Source organism: Zootoca vivipara, chromosome 6, assembly GCF_965207765.1.
Source record: "Zootoca vivipara chromosome 6, rZooViv2.hap1.1, whole genome shotgun sequence".
Classification (NCBI taxonomy): Eukaryota; Metazoa; Chordata; class Lepidosauria; order Squamata; family Lacertidae; genus Zootoca; species Zootoca vivipara.
In genome coordinates, this window is record NC_142589.1 from 4043697 (window position 1) to 4064389 (window position 20693).

The 20693-nt window shown below is 46.7% G+C and overlaps 1 protein-coding gene across 4 annotated transcripts in view; it reads right to left on the bottom strand.

The window, feature by feature from the left end:
- Positions 1-20693, bottom strand: part of TET3 (tet methylcytosine dioxygenase 3) — a 96614-nt gene that overhangs the window by 68985 nt on the left and 6936 nt on the right. The window contains exons 1-2 of one of the 4 annotated variants that reach the window (XM_035121070.3): positions 8287-8486; positions 7813-7869 (exon numbers count right to left, since the gene is read on the bottom strand). Coding sequence is in view for 1 of the 4 variants with exons in the window: in XM_035121066.3 (XP_034976957.3) it covers positions 7813-7869 (57 nt within the window). In the remaining 3 variants the exon portion in view is untranslated. Of the gene's footprint in view, positions 1-7812; positions 7870-8141; positions 8487-20693 lie in introns of those variants that run through there. The other 3 variants (XM_035121074.3, XM_035121071.3, XM_035121066.3) reach the window with 3 other exon arrangements.

A 20693-nucleotide genomic window follows, 5' to 3' on the forward strand; every position in this document is an offset into this window, starting at 1 on the left:
TTTTGCAACTTAAAACAAGCCTTTGATCTTTTGAGCACACACCCACTGCCTCTCCTCCTAACAGCAGCACCTGGACTTATAAGAGCATTTGATGTCTTTTTGACTTCCAGCATCTCTGCTTCATCCTGCACCAACTCCTTGTCTTTGTGTGACACTTCACACCAGAGAAACTTTCCTTCAGGCTAGTGTCCCAGCAGATGTTGTAGGACTCCAACTCCCATCACCCCCAGTCAGCATGGTCAATGATCAGGGATCATTGGAGTTGTAGTCTCAGTCGGAGAGGAGCTATAGTTCAGTGCAGAAGCACAGACTCTGTAGGCACCAGGTCACAGATTCAATTTCCAGCATCTAATCCTGTTAAATGGGTCTCAGGAGGCAATGGCTGCAAAAGGACCCTACCTGGACCTTCAGAGTCATTATCAGAGAGGGAAACCTGGGCTGTACTGACCAATGGTCCAACTAGGTAAGGCAGCTTCATCTATAACCATGCCAGCAGCTCAGTTTGTGACCTTGCAACACAACAAGTATTTTAGGAGTCAAAGATGAATGAGTAGGAGGATGTTGCTCCTGTCTGAGTCTAGATTATTGCTGCCTCCACACATCAGCAAAGCAATCACAATTAAGACCCTCTCCTGACAGCAAAGTGGAGGAGTCACCTTCACCTCCTATCTCACTCATTAAGTTAAATTGCATGGGAGTTAAGTATCCACAAAGTAGGATGCAAGGGAGACTGCCAGTGGCAAAGAGACATTCCTCTGCCTTCTTTCATCTGAAAATCCCTTACAGCATTACAATACAGACATAGGGGGCTCAAGGTGTTCAGTCCTGTGGAACCAGCTCAATTTTCAGCAACACCCTTACACTGCTTGGCCTTTCTTGCCCTCACTTTGTGTTTTGCTTCCTGACAACTGCAAATAAACGACTGAAAATAATTTGTCAAACACATATAAATTTTGAATATTTTCTCCTGGACTGACCCAATTACACAAGCAACCTAAACAGTTGCTTGGGGCAACTATATATTTTAGGAGCACAAGCAAAACCTCTGAAAGCACAAGCAAAACCTCTGAAAGTTCCAGGACCTCTTGCTACATCCCAGAAAATGCTCGGCTCATAAGAGGCATCCAACTCTTGGATCATGAGCAGCAAAACCTTGGCTTAGCGCAAGACATTGCACCAAGTATTATGGTCCCCTTTCAAAAGAAAAAACAGTCTAACATGCAAATGTTACAAGTATGGGGCTATAAATATCCACTGAGCCACAGCAAAGGAACAGGTCTCAGAAAGGGGTATTTTAATCCAGACCCAAAAGATGAATAATATTCTTCCAGAGAAGGGTCGTAACTCAGTGGCAGAGCATCTGCTGTGCATGCAAAAGGTCCAGATTCAATCCCCAGCATCTCTAGGTAGGGAAACCCGAGACAATCGCTGCCAGTCAGTGTTCAACGTTCTGACTCAGAACAAGGAAGACTCCTGTTCTTGATGGTGGAAGTTTCAGAAGAAGGAAACACATCTGGATCACCACATGTGATGGCAGGCACAGAAGAAATTGGAACCCAACTGAAAAAGTTTTACCCAAGCATAGGGCTGGCCAATATATTGATATTGATCATCCAATACTGGTTTCTAGACTACATCATGATAACCATTTGAAAATAACTGATGTGGAAATACATCACGGATCACAGCATGTGCATGCATGCAATGTATGTTTGCCTGGAAGCAGCTGGCAGAAAGCACACTTTCTTGAAGCCAGTGCCGATGCTGAGTCGCTGAGATGCCACAAAGTAAGTAGGGTAAGTAGCCCTGTGTCATTCCAGCCTCTTTCCTCCCTTGCTCCCTTCTGTCTGTGTGTCCTTGACTTACCAAATGCCTGATCTTCATGCCCTCCCACCTGCCCAATCTCCAGCACACCTGATCTCCCCCCCACACATACAATCTCCAAAGACTGCTCCTTCACACACTCCCCACCTGCACTGCTCTTTCACCCCACCTCACCCCCCCATGGCTGTTCCTTCGCCTGATGATGATGAGAATTATTTATTGAATTTATATACTGCCCTATACCCAGAGGTAGTCCAATGTTTCAGACATCATTATACAGTATATCACTAAATTGCAATGTTTAGCTAGTGATATGTTGCTGTGTTGAAAACCAGATATTGCCCAGCCCTACCCAAGCAATTAGAAATCAACATACATGGAATCTCAAAGTCATTGTATTTAAACATCAATTACCAGTACTCTATTGACCAGGACTATTTCATGCACTTACTATGAATCATAGGATCATAGAATAATAGAAGTGTATAACAGCTCTTGCCGCCAGAAAGTTCCTTCTAACGTTCAGCTCAGGCTTCCTCAAACTCAGCCCTCCAGATGTTTTTGGCCTGCAACTCCCATTATCCCTAGCTAGCGGGACGAGTTGGTGGTCAGGGATTATGGGAATTGTAGTCTCAAAACATCTGGAGGGTTCCTTGTCTGGCAGAGCTCAGAAAGCTCTTTGGTCTCCCCCAGATCTGAGAGTGATGAACCAGGGTGGGAGACAGAGTGAGCGCAGGTAGGAAAAAACAATTCCAGTGAAGACAACCAAACACTGGTTTGCGTTCATGTTTCATGCCCACCAAGTAGCAATGGAGGTCATGAAAAACCCTCTTTTCCACCTCCACTGCATCCTCTTTATGCCAGCCAGCTTGAACTTTTCCAGGTAGTTTGGAGCTCAAAGGAAGCTGAATAATGCCCACTATACCTGTAACTTGTACCATATCTGTAAGATATTTCAAAGATAAAACAGCTTGCATGTACTAGGGATTGGAACCCACTATTACAGCAGCAAGCATGAGATCTAGAGAAGTATCTCCTCTCTGGTTTTACAGGAATGAATTTCTGCTAGTGAAGCCCAAGGACAAAGTGCAATTCTTCTTCATGCAATTACTTGTGTATTGGATGCTTGTGTCTTGTGGCTCATTAAAATCCAGCCAGGAGGTGATGGCTCAATGTCTCCTTGTGGGAGGGAGAGGCAGTGATACCCTCCCTGGACCTGGACCTGGAAGACTTTAACAACTTTAGGACACTGGCAAATTCCCCCTTCCTTGAACCAGCCAATTTTCTGGAGCCATTTCAATTGGTGAAGAGGCCTAGTTTTGGCATATAGAGACTGCTTTGGTCACCTTGTACCAGGAGAGGGTGGGGGAATCTGACCCTGTTGGTTCTCCTTGATCTGTCAGCAGCTTTCCATACCATCAACCATTATATCCTTCAGCAGGGACTATAAAAAATTGGGGGTGTGGACACTGCTTTGCACTTGTCCCACTCCTACTTGAATGGGTAGCTCCAGCTGGTAGTGCTGATGGGATATTGCTCAGCCCATTGATTCCCCAGTATGATATTCCCCATGTTATTTAACATCTGCATGAAACCATTGAGTAATAATAATAATAATAATAATAATAATAATAATAATAATAATTTATTATTTGTACCTCACCCATCTGGCTGGGTTTCCCCAGCCACTCTGGGTGGCTTCCAACAAAGTGGGGGTCATCAAGCGGCTTGGAATGTTCTGTCAACAGTGCAACACACAGCTCTATTTTACCTTTTCATCCTCAGCAAATGAGGTGATTACGCTTTTTCTTACGTTACTGGTCAAGAACAGAACCATCACCACCTCCCCAAAGTGCCCCAGGATACATGGTTACAGAGTACTCCGAGATCAGTGCCCATTATGTATCAGAACAGATTATAGCTTAAAATTATACCAACCAACTTTTGAAGTGTGGAGGAGGCTCCAGCATGTCTTCTTTAGTCGAGGCGCACCAATCCATTGAAAATGTGTCCTTTTGTTTCAATCCCCTCACTAATTTTAACTTTTTAGTCAGATATTTTTCACAAGTGCTAACTGGCAGACTTCCTTATATCATGTGGTTATTGCTGCTCCCTCCAGAAATTTCCAATATCTTCAGACTACCAGCCTAAGACATTGTGAGCCTTTCTCTAGAATAAAGTGTCTAGGAAACTTAATAGACCAAACTCAAGAGGAACCTGAGTGTGTAGTGTAAGGACAGCCTGCGAAAGGACAAAACCTTGGATAACAGGAAATAGAGAGATGCAACCCACACATCACCTGCGGTTGGTAGGACGGCAACTCTTGCCAAATCTTAATAATAATAATAATAATAATAATAATTTTTATTTATACCCCGCCCTTCCCAGTCAAGACCGGGCTCAGGGCGGCTAACAACAAATAATATCAACACAAATATAAAAGAAACATTTCAGTTAAAACAACAGAATAATACAATGTTAAAATTCAATTTTAAAATTAAAAATCTACGAATAAGATAAAACCATTATAAATAAAACCTTAGGGGAGGGTAACCGTGGGGTCAGACTGCGTCAGTCCGAAGGCCAAACGAAACAGCTCTGTCTTGCAGGCCCTACGAAAAGATGACAAATCCCGCAGGGCCCTAGTCTCCTGGGACAGAGCGTTCCACCAGGTCGGGGCCAGTACTGAGAAGGCCCTGGTCCTGGTCGAGGCCAGCCTAGCCACCTTGTGACTCGGGATCTCCAATATGTTATTATTTGTGGACCGTAATGTCCTCTGTGGGTCATACCGGGAGAGGCGGTCCCGTAGGTACGAGGGTCCTAAGCCGCATAAGGCTTTAAAGGTCAAAACCAGCACCTTGAACCTGATCCTGTACTCCACCGGGAGCCAGTGCAGTTGGTAAAGCACTGGATGAATATGATCCCGCAGCCGGGACCCCGTAAGGAGCCTCGCCGCGGCATTCTGCACCCGCTGGAGTTTCTGGGTCAGTTTCAAGGGCAGCCCCGCGTAGAGCGAATTACAATAATCAAGCCTAGAGGTGACCATCGCATGGATCACTGTGGCTAGATCAGGTTGAGAGAGATAGGGGACCAACTGCTTAATGCGGCGGAGATGGAAAAATGCCACCTTGGCTGTGGTTGCAACCTGTGCCTCCATGGAAAGGGAGGCATCCAAGGTTACCCCCAAGCTCTTGACAGAAGGGGCTGACACTAATTGGGCCCCAGCGAAAGATGGAAGTTGGCCCCCCCGCCCCATGTCATCCCGACCCAGCCAGAGGACCTCTGTCTTCGAAGGATTTAGCTTCAGCCGACTCCCACGTAGCCATCCAGCAACAGCTTCCAGGCACTTGGTCAATGTGTCCGGGGCCGAGGCAGGACGGTCATCCATCAACAGATAAATCTGGGTGTCATCAGCATATTGATGACAACCCAGCCCAAAACTCCGGACAATCTGGGCAAGGGGGCGCATGAAGATATTAAAAAGCATTGGGGAAAGGATTGCACCTTGCGGGACTCCACACACCAAGGAGTGCCGCGGTGACAACCCCCTCCCTAGCGCCACCCTCTGTCCCCGACCTGAGATAAAGGAACGCAGCCATTGTTGGACTGTACCCTGAATCCCCACGTCGGCAAGGCGGTGGTCTAAAAGCTCATAATCGACCATGTCGAAGGCGGCTGACAGATCTAGAAGAATCAGCAGCCCCGACCCGCCTTGATCCAGCTGTTTACGGAGGTCATCTGTTAGGGCGACCAGTGCTGTCTCGGTCCCGTGGCCGGGACGAAAGCCGGACTGGAATGGATCTAAAGCCAATGTTTCATCCAGAAACCTACCGAGCTGTTCGGCAACCGCTCTTTCAATTATCTTACCCAAGTATGGAAGATTTGAAACAGGGCGATAATTGGATAGATCTAGCGGATCTGACGATGCTTTCTTTAAGAGCGGACGCACCACTGCTTCCTTCAACTCCTCTGGGAAAGTCCCTGAACTGAGAGACAAGTTGATAATCTCAACCAGGGGGCCCCGTACCTCGTCTGGACACGCTCTAATCAGCCAGGACGGGCAGGGGTCTAGGGAGCAAGTGGTGGGCCTCCCAGCCTGGAGGAATCTGTCTACATCAGCGGGGAGTATGTGGTCGAAATGGTCCAATACTAAACTCGAAGACAGTCGAGGGGCCTCTAGTTCCGCTATTGTATCAAAATTGGCAGAAAGGTCACGGCGAAGTGTCAAGACTTTCTCCGCAAAAAAGCTCGCAAATGCCTCACAGCTATGGGTCGAATTAGTGCCTAAATTTGACTGATCCTCAAGGGTTGTTAGAGACCTGATTGTTCGAAAAAGTTGTGCCGGGCGAGAGCTAGCGGATGCGATGGAAGCTGAGAAGTAAGACTTCTTTGTGGCTTTCACCGCCATCTCGTAGGTTTTCATAAGCGACCTATAAGATGTTCTTGAGGCTCCGTCGCGAGTATGCCGCCATACTCGCTCAAGCCGTCTGAGGTCCCGCTTCATTTTCCGAAGTTCCTCGGTGAACCAAGGGGCCCGGTTTCGGCGGGGTTGCAGAGGGCGCTTAGGTGCGATCTCATCAATGGCCGCCAAGAGCCGGTTATTCCAGTTCTCGACCAGCTCATTTAACGAGCCACCAGGGGGAGCAGGGTCCCGTAAAGCCTGACGGAATCTATCAGGATCCATCAGCCTTCGCGGACGAGCCCAAATCGGCTCACCACCCAAGCGGGGCAGAGGCGGTAAGTCAATCCTGGCTTTCAGAGCGTAGTGATCAGACCATGGCACTTCCATAATTGGGGACATGATCACATCTATACCTGCACCAAAAATCAAATCCAGCGTGTGGCCTGCTTGGTGTGTGGGACCCAAAACAAACTGGGAGAGCCCTAATGTCGCCATGGAAGACACCAGGTCCAGAACCCGTGAGGAGGGGGTGGCATCAGCATGGATGTTGAAGTCCCCCAAAACCAATAAGTTAGGGAACTCCAAGGCCCAGCCGGCCACCACCTCCAACAGGTCCGACAGGGTGGCTGCTGGTGCGCTGGGTGGTCGGTACACCAGCCAGACAGCCAAGCCCTCCTTGGTGCCCCACACTAGGCCAACACATTCAATGCCGGTGATTGATGGTGATGGCAGAGCCCTGAAAGAGCAATCCTCCCGGATTAACAACGGGATGGTTGTGTGACCTTCTATCGGACCAGTCAGAAACGGTAGCCTCTCCAACTCACTTTCCCCTCCCTCTCATATCTACCAAGAACTCCCAACCGCCACAAGCTGCAATGCTGAGCTTGGTGTTTCATCATCACCATAACTGCCTCCTCTTAGGGATTTTCCCACGAAGCAGCTCTCAGATCTGGAACAGCCCATGAGACCAGATTCTATTGGGGAGCGCATGGGGGAAAAGCTCTTCAGTTGTCAAGTTGCTCTTCGCAAAGATCAACATAACAGGAGGCAGAAACTGGCCTTGTCCTGAACAAGCAAATGATCAAACTGCTCACCCGCTTTCCCCCTTTTTGATGCCTCCCCAAAATTAGGAGAGGGAAAGTTCCTGTTTTGCACCATCGCTACCAAGCGGTCACTTCAAGTCACATCACAGAAAGGTTAAGACAGTCACCATGGTTACATCAGGATGATGTCACACCTGTTTCAAAGAGTCTCGTCTCCTTTGATAATTTTACAAGCTCATACAGAGATCTGGGAACAGGGAGAGAGAGAAATCATGGCTTGCCTGTCATAAACCTGGGGCACCTTTTTGATGCTCTTTGGACGCAAAGAAACTCCAAAGAAACTCAAAGAAAGCCAACACATACACACCAACTGTGGATGAGAAGCAGTGCAATATTACTTACACACACACACACACACACACACACACACACACACACACACACACACACAATATCATCTTTCACAGTTGGCCGTGCTTCCACTTCCAAATCCCCCTTCAGTGCTTTTGTCTTTTTAAAAGTACATATACAAAGAAACAGTACCTCCACCGCTGGCTTTCGACCCTGTGTGCTGGTGTCTTTATTGTCCTTTATTTCCACCTGCAGAGGAATTTTTTAAAATAAAAAGAAAGAAAGAAAACAACTATCAAAACTAAATTTTAGAAAACAGCCGAAGCAAAACAACAATGAGGTATCCAGCAAGATACGAGAGAGCTTTAATTTGCCAGGCCTGTGGTGGATTATTTAAATGTTCATCCTCCATTTACAATAATCCTCTCAGAAGGAGGAGGAGGAAGGGGATGGTGCGGGAGGCTTGCATTTTTTAAAAAAGGTCTTTGAACATAAACATAAGAAAGGAATCCATTTGTTACCTCACCCAAAACCTTCCTTCTGCAGCTTCGCACTCTGCTGGCCCGCTTCCCTTTGCTGCCTCCCAGCCAGTCCGCCTCCCCCCAAAAGCCAGCCTTCCTTCAGCCCCAGCAAGCCTCCTCCATCGCTACCAAGCAGCCATCTTGCCTCATTCTCCTTGAAGCAGCGTTACAGACACCCTGGTGCAGTCAGGGGCTTTTCTCCTGCCAGACGCTAGAGTCATTATCATACTGCTGAGCTCCCAGCCCTCTTCCCCCCCCTCCCCACGAAACAAGCAGGGTGGACGTGACATGCATGCCCAGGCTTCCGCCTGCCTGCCTGCCTGCCTGCCTGCCTCACAGGAGGAGGGGCAGGAGGAGGGGAGGGGTGGGGTGGGGGAAACCCAACCCTCCCAGCAGCAGACAGAGCAGGAGGGCGGTGAGGGTGGGCAGGGCTTTGCAGCTGCCTCTCCAGAGCTCTCACCTGCCTCACAGAGGCAGCAGTCCAAAGCAAAGAGAAGGACGAGGAGGGTCACCCAGAGCTGTCTCCACTGCTCTACTGACCCAGTGCCACTCCGGCCAAGATCTGCCCACCAGGGATGGAGATGGGACTCTGCTACCGTACTTCCCCTGCATGCACACATTACTCAGGGAAGCAGCTCTCGAAGGAGGAAGTCCAGAGCAAGGATAAGGCCATTCACTCACGTGGGCCGGTTCTCCTGGAGGAGGAACTGCGCCTGCCAGGGCCAGTTTGGCAAGGAGTAAGGCAGGCATCTCCAAGAATGCCATGAATGCCTGGCAAGGGCACCACGGCCGCGTGTGGCTCTGCACGAAACAAATAATGCTGTGCATTTTTCTGCGGTGTCCCCCCACCACCACAGTTTTTAATATTGCAACAGTACAAAAAAATTTAATAACAGATTGAAAAATGCACCCACAAACAAACCACATACAAAGAAAGAAATTCAAAAGATTTAAAGTTCAAAGACTTACTTATCAGTAATTGTTCCTATTAGAACTCTTTAGGAACCATGCAATGCATGTAATCATGAGAAACAGTGTGGTGTAGTGGTTAGAGTGCTGGACTGGAACCTGGGAGATCAGGATTCAAATCCACACCTGAAACATTACAAAGCCACCCTTTGACTGGGGAAGCAATGTATTCCCCACCCACCCCCGGCCACAGTGTTCAACAAATGGTTTCCAATTTTATTGCTGGTGGGTTTTTTTCTTTTGCTCACAAATAACACGTCATAGATTTTGCCATTACAGCAAAGATCCCAAACCTTTTCTAGCAATGCTCTGCATTTTGTAGTGTTCAGAGTGATTCAGCTTCCTGGTCAGGTAGGTCACCCTTTATATTCCCTACACTGCAGGTCTGCATTTCATGTATCAATTCTCCTCCGCACTTTTGTGGGGAAACAGTCCTTGCTCCAAAGCAGCCTGCCAAGGAACCCCTCACTCTAACGCAATCATTTTCTTATCAGAAGGTTCAGATAAAAGGAAGCACTCTGCTACCATAAAATGATAGTTGCTAGGTTCTTTCACGACTATGCTTTCAAATATTCTTTTTTATTATTATTATTATTATTATTATTATTATTATTATTATTATTATTATTATTACATTTATATCTCACCTTTCCTGCAAAGAGCATGGTCCTTCCCATTTTATTCTAACAACCCTGAGGCAGGTTAGGCTGAGAGCCAGAGATTGGTCCAAGGTCACCCAACAAGCTGAGTAGGGATTAAAACCCTGGTTAAAAAATGCAAGATGCAATCTGTCTAATGAAGAGAAGACATAGCCAGCTTAAGTGGCTTTTAAAAGGGGGGTGGTGGTAAGAAAACTTCATGGAGAGTGCTATCCATGATTATCAGCCATGACAGCCTTTACATCCACAGTCTCCAACCTGGTGCCTTCCTGATGTTTTGTACTACAACTCCTATTAGTTCCAACATCCTACAGCTCCATTGTTTGAGGCTGACAACATCTGGAGGGCCGCTGACTGGGGAGACAAAGATGGTACATCTGGGAATGCCAGGTGCTGGATGAAAACAAACAAGAGGAGAAGACCTTTTTTGGCCCATGTGTGAGTTCCAAGAGGTGTGTTGGATTACCATTGCTGTAATCCAAATGCTGAACTAGGTGGATGTTTGGTCCAATTCAGTGGGGCTCTTCTAGTTCGCAACAGATTTTTTTCCCCTGGCAAGTAGGCTTTCTAATATGCAATTCCTCACATCCAACTCGAAACTGAGCAGTCCAACAAAGCTTTTGCTACTCAAGAGTCTGCTGAAAGTATAAGGTTATAAACTTGATCTAGGTGGCAGGGTTTGTGTGGAATGTGGGTCTTCATAGTATCATAGAATCACAGAATTGTAGAGTTGGAAGGAATCCCAAGGGTCATCTAGTCCAACCCCTGCAATGCATGAATCTTTTGAACCCACAACCCTGAGATTAAGAGTCCATGCTCTACTGACTAAGCAATCTCAGGATAAAGACTATGTTTCCTTAGGCATGTCATACTTCGGCTGATGGATCACAGTTTGCAGGCAATGTTTGCAGGACTAACATCATTCCTCTCAGAATGGTCTTTGTTGTCTCATTCAAACAAGAAAAAAAGGTGTGTCCCTTATTGCAACAGAGGGCCCTACAGGAACACAGCAGACACAAAAGGGTGACACCCAGCTCCGAAACACATTTGCACAATCAACCTTCATAGCTTATTCCTCATGCATACGGACATCTCAGACAGCCAAGCACATTCATGCAGACATGCAAAATACATGGAAATGTGCTCTTAAAGGGAAAGCTGCGTGCCCAGTCACATTCTGCGCTACAAGATCTGCACAGACTTGTCCCATTATCTGTAGAAATCCGTCCCAGATTAAAATCATCTGCCTACATGAAAAGAATTCACTCTACCACAATCCAGCACATTTGTGGAATCAGTAGATGCAAGTAAACTGGTTGCCAGACCTGTTTGTGCATGCCGGAGGCTGAATGCTCCTCATGACTACATACAGGTGCTGTGCAAGGGGGTGACTAGCCTTTTCAGCTGGAGGCCTGCCTCTCCTGTCAGCCAACCCTCCAAGGGTTGCATGCCAGCAGTGGGTGTGGCCAAAGCAAAAGTGGGCATGGCCAGCCCATATTCACACAGTACTTGAGCCCACACTGCATGCAAGCAAGCACACACACACTACACACTCCCAACCCCAGTTGATAAAGCTGCCTCCAGGAAAGAAAGGGGAAGCCACTGGGAGCCTCTGACAGAAAAGACATCAGTGATGCTGAAAACACTGGCGATCAGAGTCATAGCTGCCAAGTTATCCCTTTTTTTAAGGGATTTTCCCTTAAGCTGAATAGGCTTCCTCGCGAGAAAAGGGAAAACTTGGCAGCTGTGATCAGAGTGCACTGGAAACGTTGAATGAAATGTCCAAAGCCAAAGAAGGCTGAGGAGGAGCTCCAGCAACCAGGAGGTCGTGAGACTGCCTGATGCCCTGCACCCCTGTCCACTGCTCTCTGCATGCCCAGCAGAAGGAGAAGGCCTTATGCCAGCTAAGATAATATGGGTAAAGCGGCTTAATATGCATAATGTATACAGGTTGCAAAGTTCAGGTTTTATTTTCCCCCTTTTCCTTTGTGATTAATTGAAGCACAGCCCTGGGTAGCAACATAAACAACCATAAGTTATTATTGCAAGGTACTGGAGTCTTATAAAGGAAGGAAAAAGATTGACAAATGGGGTGAAAAAAACCCACAAACAATTGGGTGCCATTGAACCTGGGTCTGAAACAATTGAGCTCACAGAAAAAGTTAACTGGCCCACTTATGCTTATATTCCAAGCAGATCCAGACATCACAGGGTCTTCAAAGTCCTGCCCACTCTGGGGACCTGCCCACTCCCCCTTCCACCCTGCAACTCTGCCTTGTTTTGGTGCTACCAGTAGGAAGCAGCGTATCTCTGCCACTCACTGGGCAAGTGAAGAGCTCCAGACTTCTCCTCAGGAGTCCAAAAGAAAGGCTATGGCTCTTCTAGGTGGTGGAACAAATAGGAAGCCCCAACTGGAAGCTGAAGAGGTGGGTAGGGTTCCCCCCCCCCTGCAGCTGTGTCCAACTTTTGAACATCCATAAGTTCAATGCAGCTGCCTCTGCCCCCACCCTGCCTCTAAGCAGGAGAGGAGGTGGAGGCTCTGATCATCACCCTGGCTACATATCTTTCATCATGACATCCCTTCCAGAGGGATTGTGGAAGACTGGGCAGCATATGTGGTTGCCACCATGTTATCTTCACAACAACCTTGTGAGGCAGGTTAGGATGAGAGGGATCATGCAGCCAAGTGCCATCAGGATTTCAATCAGGGTCTCCCCAGGCCTGATCCAAAACTCTTAACCACCAGAACATAGTGATTCTTTGTTAGCCATCTAAGCCTCTAAGGCCAAAAAGCAAGAAAAGAGAAATCAGGAAGCAGCTCTATGAACTTGTGTGGAAGGAGCAAAAACTTCCTCCAGGCCAGGCATCCCCAAACTGCGGCCCTCCAGATGTTTTGGCCTACAACTCTCAAGATCCCTAGCTAAGAGAACCAGTGGTCAGGGATTATGGGAATTGTAGTCCAAAACATCTGGAGGGCCAAAGTTTGGGGGTGCCTGCTCCAGGCAAAGGACACATTTGCAAGCCTGTTCAAGAGCAATTTTCACCAGCAGGAAAGCTACCGTGTATTAAACCGGTCAATGAGGAATCCTATAGCTTTCACACTCCTCTGCCATCCTTAGCTTCTCCTTTTCCAGCTTGGTGTCCTGCAGATGTTTTGGAATATAGTCACAGCAACACCACACATTTAAAGTACTCTTACCAGCCATGGAGATTCTTTGGAAATGTAGTTTGTTGGGGGTGTCAGAGCTCTGTGAGGTCAGCACCCTTAACCAACAGTATGGCATACTGGTTAGAGGGTTGGACTAAGACCTGGGAGACCAAGGTTCAAATCCCCACTTGGCCACAAAGTTCACTGAGTGACGTTGGGCCAGTCACTCACTCTCAGCCTAACCCGCCTTGCAGGGTTGTTGTGGGGGAAGAAGAGAACCATGTAAGCCACCTTGATCTGCATGTATAAATGCAACAAATAAAATAAATTAGAGGAAGCCATGACTATTATGGTGTTTTAAGAGTGTTTTAAATATATGGTATGGATATGACCACATAACTTTCATCAGTCTCAGTGAGCACAGCTCTTGTAGTCAGAAACATCTGGAAGGCAGCAGGTTAGGAAAGGCTGCCTTAACCTAATCAAAGTTGCCTTCCACTGACAGAGATAATGTGAAGCACTTAACACTCAATTGCTAAGAGAAAGTGTGAATATTACTATTACTGTACTCTAAAAGTGAACTTAACCACTGGTGGAAAGTTCCCAGTGCAATTATAGCTCTGCTATCTGGGGTGGAATTTTGGGGAAATGAATCAAAACTAGCTGAAGAACAATTTTTCACTGGAGAGAGGCTTCAATCACAACCAGTATCTTTGCATTGCAGGGATTTGGACCAAATGACCCTTTGAGTCTCTCCCGACTCTGCAATTCTATGATCTCAATCAGTTACTGTCCCTGCAATGAACTGGGTAGGTTTCAAAACCACACAAACAACCAAACTTTAGAGCAACTGGACCCACCAAAAACAAAGAACTCAACACTAATGGCTCGTACGTCCTGTTCCAGACATGGGCTTTACCACTGCCCCAACTGCCATCACCTGAAAAGTAATGAAGTCACTTTGGGGCAGAGTTAGCTGCTTGGTCATTAACCAGCACCTCAATGTGGACAGCAGCTGGTGTTTAAATGAGAAAGTCTCACTGCAGTAAAAAGGGAAAGGGTGTGGGGGAGAGGACAGGTTTTCATGGGTCAGTGAGTACTTGCTTCTTGCAGTGAAGATCCCCCACTGTGACCTTTTGTAATAAATAAAAGCCATGATCATTCACCTTTTCCCCTCTAATCAATAGTGACCTCTAGAACAATACAGGTGGGGGGTGGGGACGGGACCCATTCCTCTTTTTCTTTGCAGAGGTCCATGGCCCCTGCCTGCCTCTAACACACAAGCAGCTGAAATTCACCCCTATTCACTACAGAAACACTGTGTATCTCTCCTCCCCTTGCATTTAAACAACCCCCGTGACAGCCCCACTGAAAGAGCTCTGCTAAAACCCACCCTTTATAGCCCCAAAGTCCAGCAGAAGAAGAAACACAGAGCAAGCACTGTGATGATAAAATGATAGAAGTGACTTTTTGAGTTACACAGAACTCTTCTGCAGGCATGGACTAAAAAAGGTAAAGGAAAAGGACCCCTGACAGTTAAGTCCAGTCGCGAACATAAATCACAGCTGTTTTTATGTGTCAAGGCTGGCATCTAACCCAACAGTTTTAAGACTAAGGAGCAGATATAACCGGAAGGTTACACAGTCACTCCAAAAGCGAGAGCAACAATTTTGGAACAAAGTTTGGCTTTCTGTTACAATTTCATCCAACTCCTGGTGATGCATATGTCTACCGTAAGAGCCCTGATGGATCAAGCCAATGCTCCACCCAGTCTAGCATCTACCCTTTCTCTCAGTGGCCAACCGGGTGCCCTAATAGGAACTCCACAAGCAGGATGGGGGCTATGCTCTGCCCCCACAGTCAGAAGCAGCTATGCTTCTGAATACCAGTTGCAGGCCCTCCCAATATCCCTGTTTTCCAGGGACAGACCCGGATTTAAAGAAGCCAACCTGGTTTCTGATTGGATCCCAGAATTTCCCACTTTTCCTTAGGATGTCCCTATTTTCATTGGAGAAATGTTGGAGCATATGGCATTATCTGACCCCTTGAGCCAAGGAGATAAGTAACTATACAACCTTTAGAAGACATCCGAAGGCAGCCCTGTATATAGGAAAGCTTTTTTAATGTTTAATGTTTTATTCTGTTTTTATATACGTTGGAAGTTTCCCAGGGGAGCTGGGGCAACCCAATCAGATGGGCAGGGCATTATTATTGTTATTGCTATTATTAAATAGGACATCCCTGTTTTCATCAGAGAAATGTTGGAGGGTATGCAGTTGCTGGAATCCCCAGGAGGGGAGAGGTCCTGTTGTGCTCAGGTTCTGTTTGCAGGCTTCCCACAGGCATCTGAATGGGCACTTTAAGAGCAGAATGCTGGACTATATGAGCCATTAGTCAGATCCATCAGGCTCTTCTGTGGTCCAGCATTCTGGGTCTCTCATTGCTGGGACCTAATAAAACACTTATAGAGAGAGCAGAAGACACATGATTCTTGTCATGATATTTGCAGAGCTGGATATAAATCATTTCTGGTCAATACAAACTACACAGCAATCAGAGGGTGTGCTGATGCGGCTCCTTGGAGCAAGGTTAGTCAACATGGTGCCCTCCAGATGCTGTTGGACCTGCAGCCAGCATGCTCAATGGTCAGGGATGATGGGAGATACAGTCCAACAACATCTAGGGGGCATTTGGCTAATCCTGGCTTAGGAAATGTGTGAGAACAGGATTGGCACTGCACTTCTTTTATTAAAAAAAACAACTACAACAACTAAAAAAAATCCACTCCAAAAATAGTACTTTCACTATGGTACTTTCACTATGGTTTATTAAATGTCTCTCTCCCTCCCTCTCTCTCTCTCTCTCTCTCTCTCTCTCTCTCTCTCTCTCACACACACACACACACACACACAGAAGTTCAGATGCAAGTTATTCTTCATTTGTTTATATAATGGCAGTGTTCAACAGGACAATTAGACACAGAAATGAAAGCAAATTTATACAAGCCACAATCACCACCTATCAATTTTTTGCAAAGATGGACCCAACTTGTTTTCACATTCCTTATGCAGCTGGCAAACTCACACGCATACCCTGTAAACTGACTGGCATGACACCACCAAGCCGCCACACTAATATGAGTTTGCCAGGGGAAAAAAAGCAATTTTAGACAATTTGAAATATCATCACTGTCGGCATGGTAACACAGCTCGTACTTTCCCAACTACAGCATCACTCTCAAAACAGCTAGGGACGTCAGTGATGCAGCAAGATGGGGAGAAGTGGGTGGTGAATCTCTGCAGAAATCTCTTGGCTTCAGAGAGAGATGTGGAAGTAACAACAGAAAGCCTCGCAAGGATTTGTAGGGATAATACTGCTACTCATGGGCAGTTGCAGAGAACTGCTTTTTGAAAGTGAGCATTTTCTGTGCACTGTTTGAAGAGTAAAGTACAGATGAAAACAGCAGCACCTCGCCAAGGATGCTCAAGCCCTGGAATGAGCAGCCACAAAAGGCAACTGAAAGCTGGGATTTGTAGTAAACTGCTGTTGTCTATTTAAAAAGCCACACTAAGGTGGGTCCACCTAATCACATTTGTATTTTATTATTTGCTAAAGAGCAGGATAAAAATGCTTTTAACTGACTACACAAATAATCTAGCATTCTGTTTCCAACACTGGCCAGCCAGATGCACCATGGGAAGCTCACAAGGAGGACATGAAGGGAATGGGCTGTCTGACAAGAATCTGACAGCTCATTTGGTAGAGCATGGTATTCTTAATCTCAGGGTCATGGGTTCAAGCCTCACACTGGGCAAAAATATTTCTACATTGCAGGGGGTTAGATTAGATGACCCTCAATGTCCCTTCCCACTCTACAAATCTATGGTTCTATTATTCTATGATGCTAGAAGCAATGCTTTGGGGGGGTTCAAGCTTATCCTTCAAACAGGAGCACAAGGGCCTTGATGCCACAGAACCCATGTGTGCATTATTACTTTTTAAACATAAAGCATTTTCAAAAAGGTGAGTCATATGGCAATATTGATATTTAATATTGATCAGAAGGCAAGAATTGGCTCCTGACCTTTTGTGAGCTGAGAATGAGGGTATAGTATTCCCACGCTTTGAAAGGTATTATAAAGCTGCTGTGTTAAACCATTTAACTTCATGGTTCACCTCAGACAAAGCAGCTAGATTGGAGGAATAGATGCTATCAACACCTCTTAGACATTTCCTTTGGTACTGGACCAAAGATGATGGAGCTTCCATGAGCTTTGATCCCTGTCTCAATGTGCTGCATATCTGGTGTGTACTTATAAATGCGAATTAACCCATTTTGCCTCCTGTGAGGATTTCTAACAGTTTCAATATGCACTTAGGGAACTTTGTGCAAGGAAGGAAAAACAGCAATTTAAAAGTTGGCTGGCAAGAGAATCAGGAAGAAAGTCATAAGCGAGGTGGAGGTGAAGGCCTACGATTGGAGCGTGCTAAACACACCATTCTTTTCTTTAAATAATAATTAAAAAACCAGGCACTTGGGAGTAAGCCCCCATGATTTTAACACTATATACATGTAAGGCCAAGGGTTAAGCCAAATACCTATTAATGACAGAAAAAGACAGTTAGATTGGGAGTGCGTATTCAATCCTTCTCTGGTGGCTCTTATTTAAATAGTTCTTCCCTGCAATATATTATTAAAATATTTATGGCACCCATAACTATGAATCTGTGACAGCTTTCCAAGTCACATATGCAAATTCTGAAACATATGCAGTTCAGTGCAAGCAGTCTCAACAAAAATTTTGATTTGCAGAAACTGTCTGACAATATCTTACCTCCACCAGCAAATAAACTTTCACAAATGGTTAAAAGACAAAAGTAAGGCCTGGTTCAAACAACATGGTTTGGCTGTCATAAAAGCACTACAGCACTCCCTCTCCCAACACCATGAGCTACAATTCCCTTCCTGTTTTAAGCAACCCATGGTTTCCCCAATCTGGATAATGCAAACTATGGTTTACACCAGAGCTCCCAAACCTGCAGATAAGCTGTGGCCCATGAGCTTTATGCAGGTGCTCTGCAGAGCATCTTGGAGTACTCAGCAGCCCAGTCTGCCCACAAGATGAGCAGGATAGACTAGAAATGGCCAGGGTGATCAAGAGACACTTGGAAAAGGTTCCCTGGAATTCAAATTGTAACACAATATGTAAGAAATAAAAGAGGCGATTAAAAATACAATTAAAAGTCATACTGCAACTAGCACAGTGCGTTACAATTGCTACAACAGGAAGAAGAAAAAATTCAGTGGTCTGCCACCCTCAGCTTATTTAAACTGGATTGGGGGGGGAGAGGTTTGGAAAGAGATTGGAGCAGGTGAGTCTGTAGTGTGTTCACAACACAACAAGCTATGGCTTGGCCACTATGTCTGAACCGTGCCAAATGGAAACAGAGGCTTCATTGTGGATCCTCCTTCCTCCTGCTCCACAGGAAGGAGCACAGCTCAGTGTATAATTGCTGTAACAACAACAACAACAACAACAACAACAACAACAACAACAACAACCATTATTCACTTTTCATCAAATTTATATACTGCCCTTCACCCAAAGATCATAGGGAATTCACAACATAAAAATACAAAATGAGACCACAAAATACATAATAAAAACAAAAACAAACCAATAATCCCCCTCCCGCAAACACATTTAAAATGGTATAGAATGGTAATCAGCCAAAGGCCTGGTTAAAGAGAAACATTTTTGCCTGGTGGCCAAAGATATGCAATGAAGGCGCCAGGCAAGCCTCCCTGGGGACAGCATTCCACAAGTGAGGAGCCACCGCAGAAAAGGCCCTTTCTCATGTTGCCACCCTCTGGACCTCCCATGGAAGAAAGGCCATATGACATGCCTACACCACACACTGAAATCTTTTTTCAAAAACTACTTATCAACTATCATGGCTCCCATCTAAGAAAACTGGGCACCTGCCAGTAGCTGTGAATAGCTTACCAAAGTTTCAACACACAGCAACAAATTCCAGAGTTCCTTGAAGGGAAAAGGATGCTATTTAAAACAGCTTTCCAACTGGCTTAAATCTTTAATGAACACCTCTCTGTCCCCAAGCTTTAAAAGAGGTTGTGTCTCCATAACAGAAGTGATGGAGGACTTGGGAGGACGTCAATTCATGACTTGGTGAGCCTTTTGCAACTATCAAGACTCAATCATACAATTGGTGGTGAACCAGGTCTGAATTCCTGCCTGCCAGCTCCCAAGTCACCGGCACAAAACCCACTGAACAATCACATCCTGGACACTTGTGTAAGGCCCACAAAACAATGACAGCGCCAGATCTCAGAGAAGGTATCTTGCTCCCTCTGCCTGCAAGCCACTGTACTCCACACCTCTGAGCTGCTGGAGGGAGACCTGGGGCAGACTAAATTTTCTCTGGCTCCAAACACCATGGCTGGCTGATTTGGGGCAGGGCAGGGGGAGCCAGAGCCAGAGCATAAACATGTCCAGAACATGAGACGAATCTGGGGACAGTACTGAGTGCACCATAAGGCAAGCTGAGGTGGCCTGCCTCTGGGGGTGGCAGGGGAAGAGCCAGTTGTCAGCAATTGTGCTCAAAATGTAGGCAGCTGTCTTGTCATGAGTTACCCCACAGATGCTCCCAGCTCCAACCTCCACTCGATCTACAATGTTAACCCTCTGCTCCCCACCCTGCCACACATTGCCAACACGATAAAAACCCACCCAACTCCCAAGTGTGGCAATCAGGCTCAGGGCCGGCTCTAGGTAGACCCCCGGTGGCACAGGGCACCACGCGCCGGCCCACCAGGAGGGCGCCGCGAGCTGCGCCCGCCCGGTCCGCCGGTTTGACAACCGTGCTGTGCCTGCCCGCCCGCCGCGGCGCCACGCAGCAGCGCTTGTGGTAGCCGCGCTGCGCACTGCGCCCGCCCGCCCACCGTGCTGGGAAACGGGGCGGGGGGCACCGGAGGCATCAGTCGCTCCACGGCGCCGGGGGCGCTTAAGACGGCCCTGATCAGGCTTAGGAATGGGGCAAGGGGGTGGGAAGCTTCCATAGACACCAATGGGAGCTTTTTAAATTTAAAACTGAAAACAAAACCCTAATTGCCACTCCAGGGGAAGGAGAGAGAGAGAGAGAGAGAGAGAGAGAGAGAGAGAGAGAGAGAGAGAGAGAGAGAGAGAGAGAGAGAGAAGGAAGGTGAATGGATGGAAGCTCTCTCTCTCTCTCTCTCTCTGTGTGTGTGTGTGTGTGTGTGTGTGTGTGTGTGTGTGTGTGTGTGTGTAACACTGAAAGCTGATGATTCTGAAAGCTTCCCCCCCCCCACTGGACCCCTCCCCCTCCCACATCACATTGCCCCAAACAGAATGTGGCCCATTCCCACCCTTCATCCAAACCGATCAGCAGCAGCCTCTGCTCCCCACAGTCTCTGGCTTCAATCTTTCCCAGCCTGACCCAGAGGTGCCAAGGCATGAACCGGAATATTCTGTGCACACAACATGTTTTCTGCCACTGAGCAAAGGGTCCCTCCCCACCAAATAATGGAGTTCATTATTTTAACTTTTTTGGGGAGGGGTAGCAGAGATGATGTCGTTTAGATTTTCTGCCTCAGGAGCCAAATGCCTTTGGCTGCCTCTGGTTGGGAAGAAAAAGAGAAGGGAAAGGGGGGAGGGGAAAAAGAGGAAAAAAGGCAAAAACAGCCACAGAAGCTTCTTGTGCTTGTTGTCGTCACAACTGGGCTTTTAAAGGCAA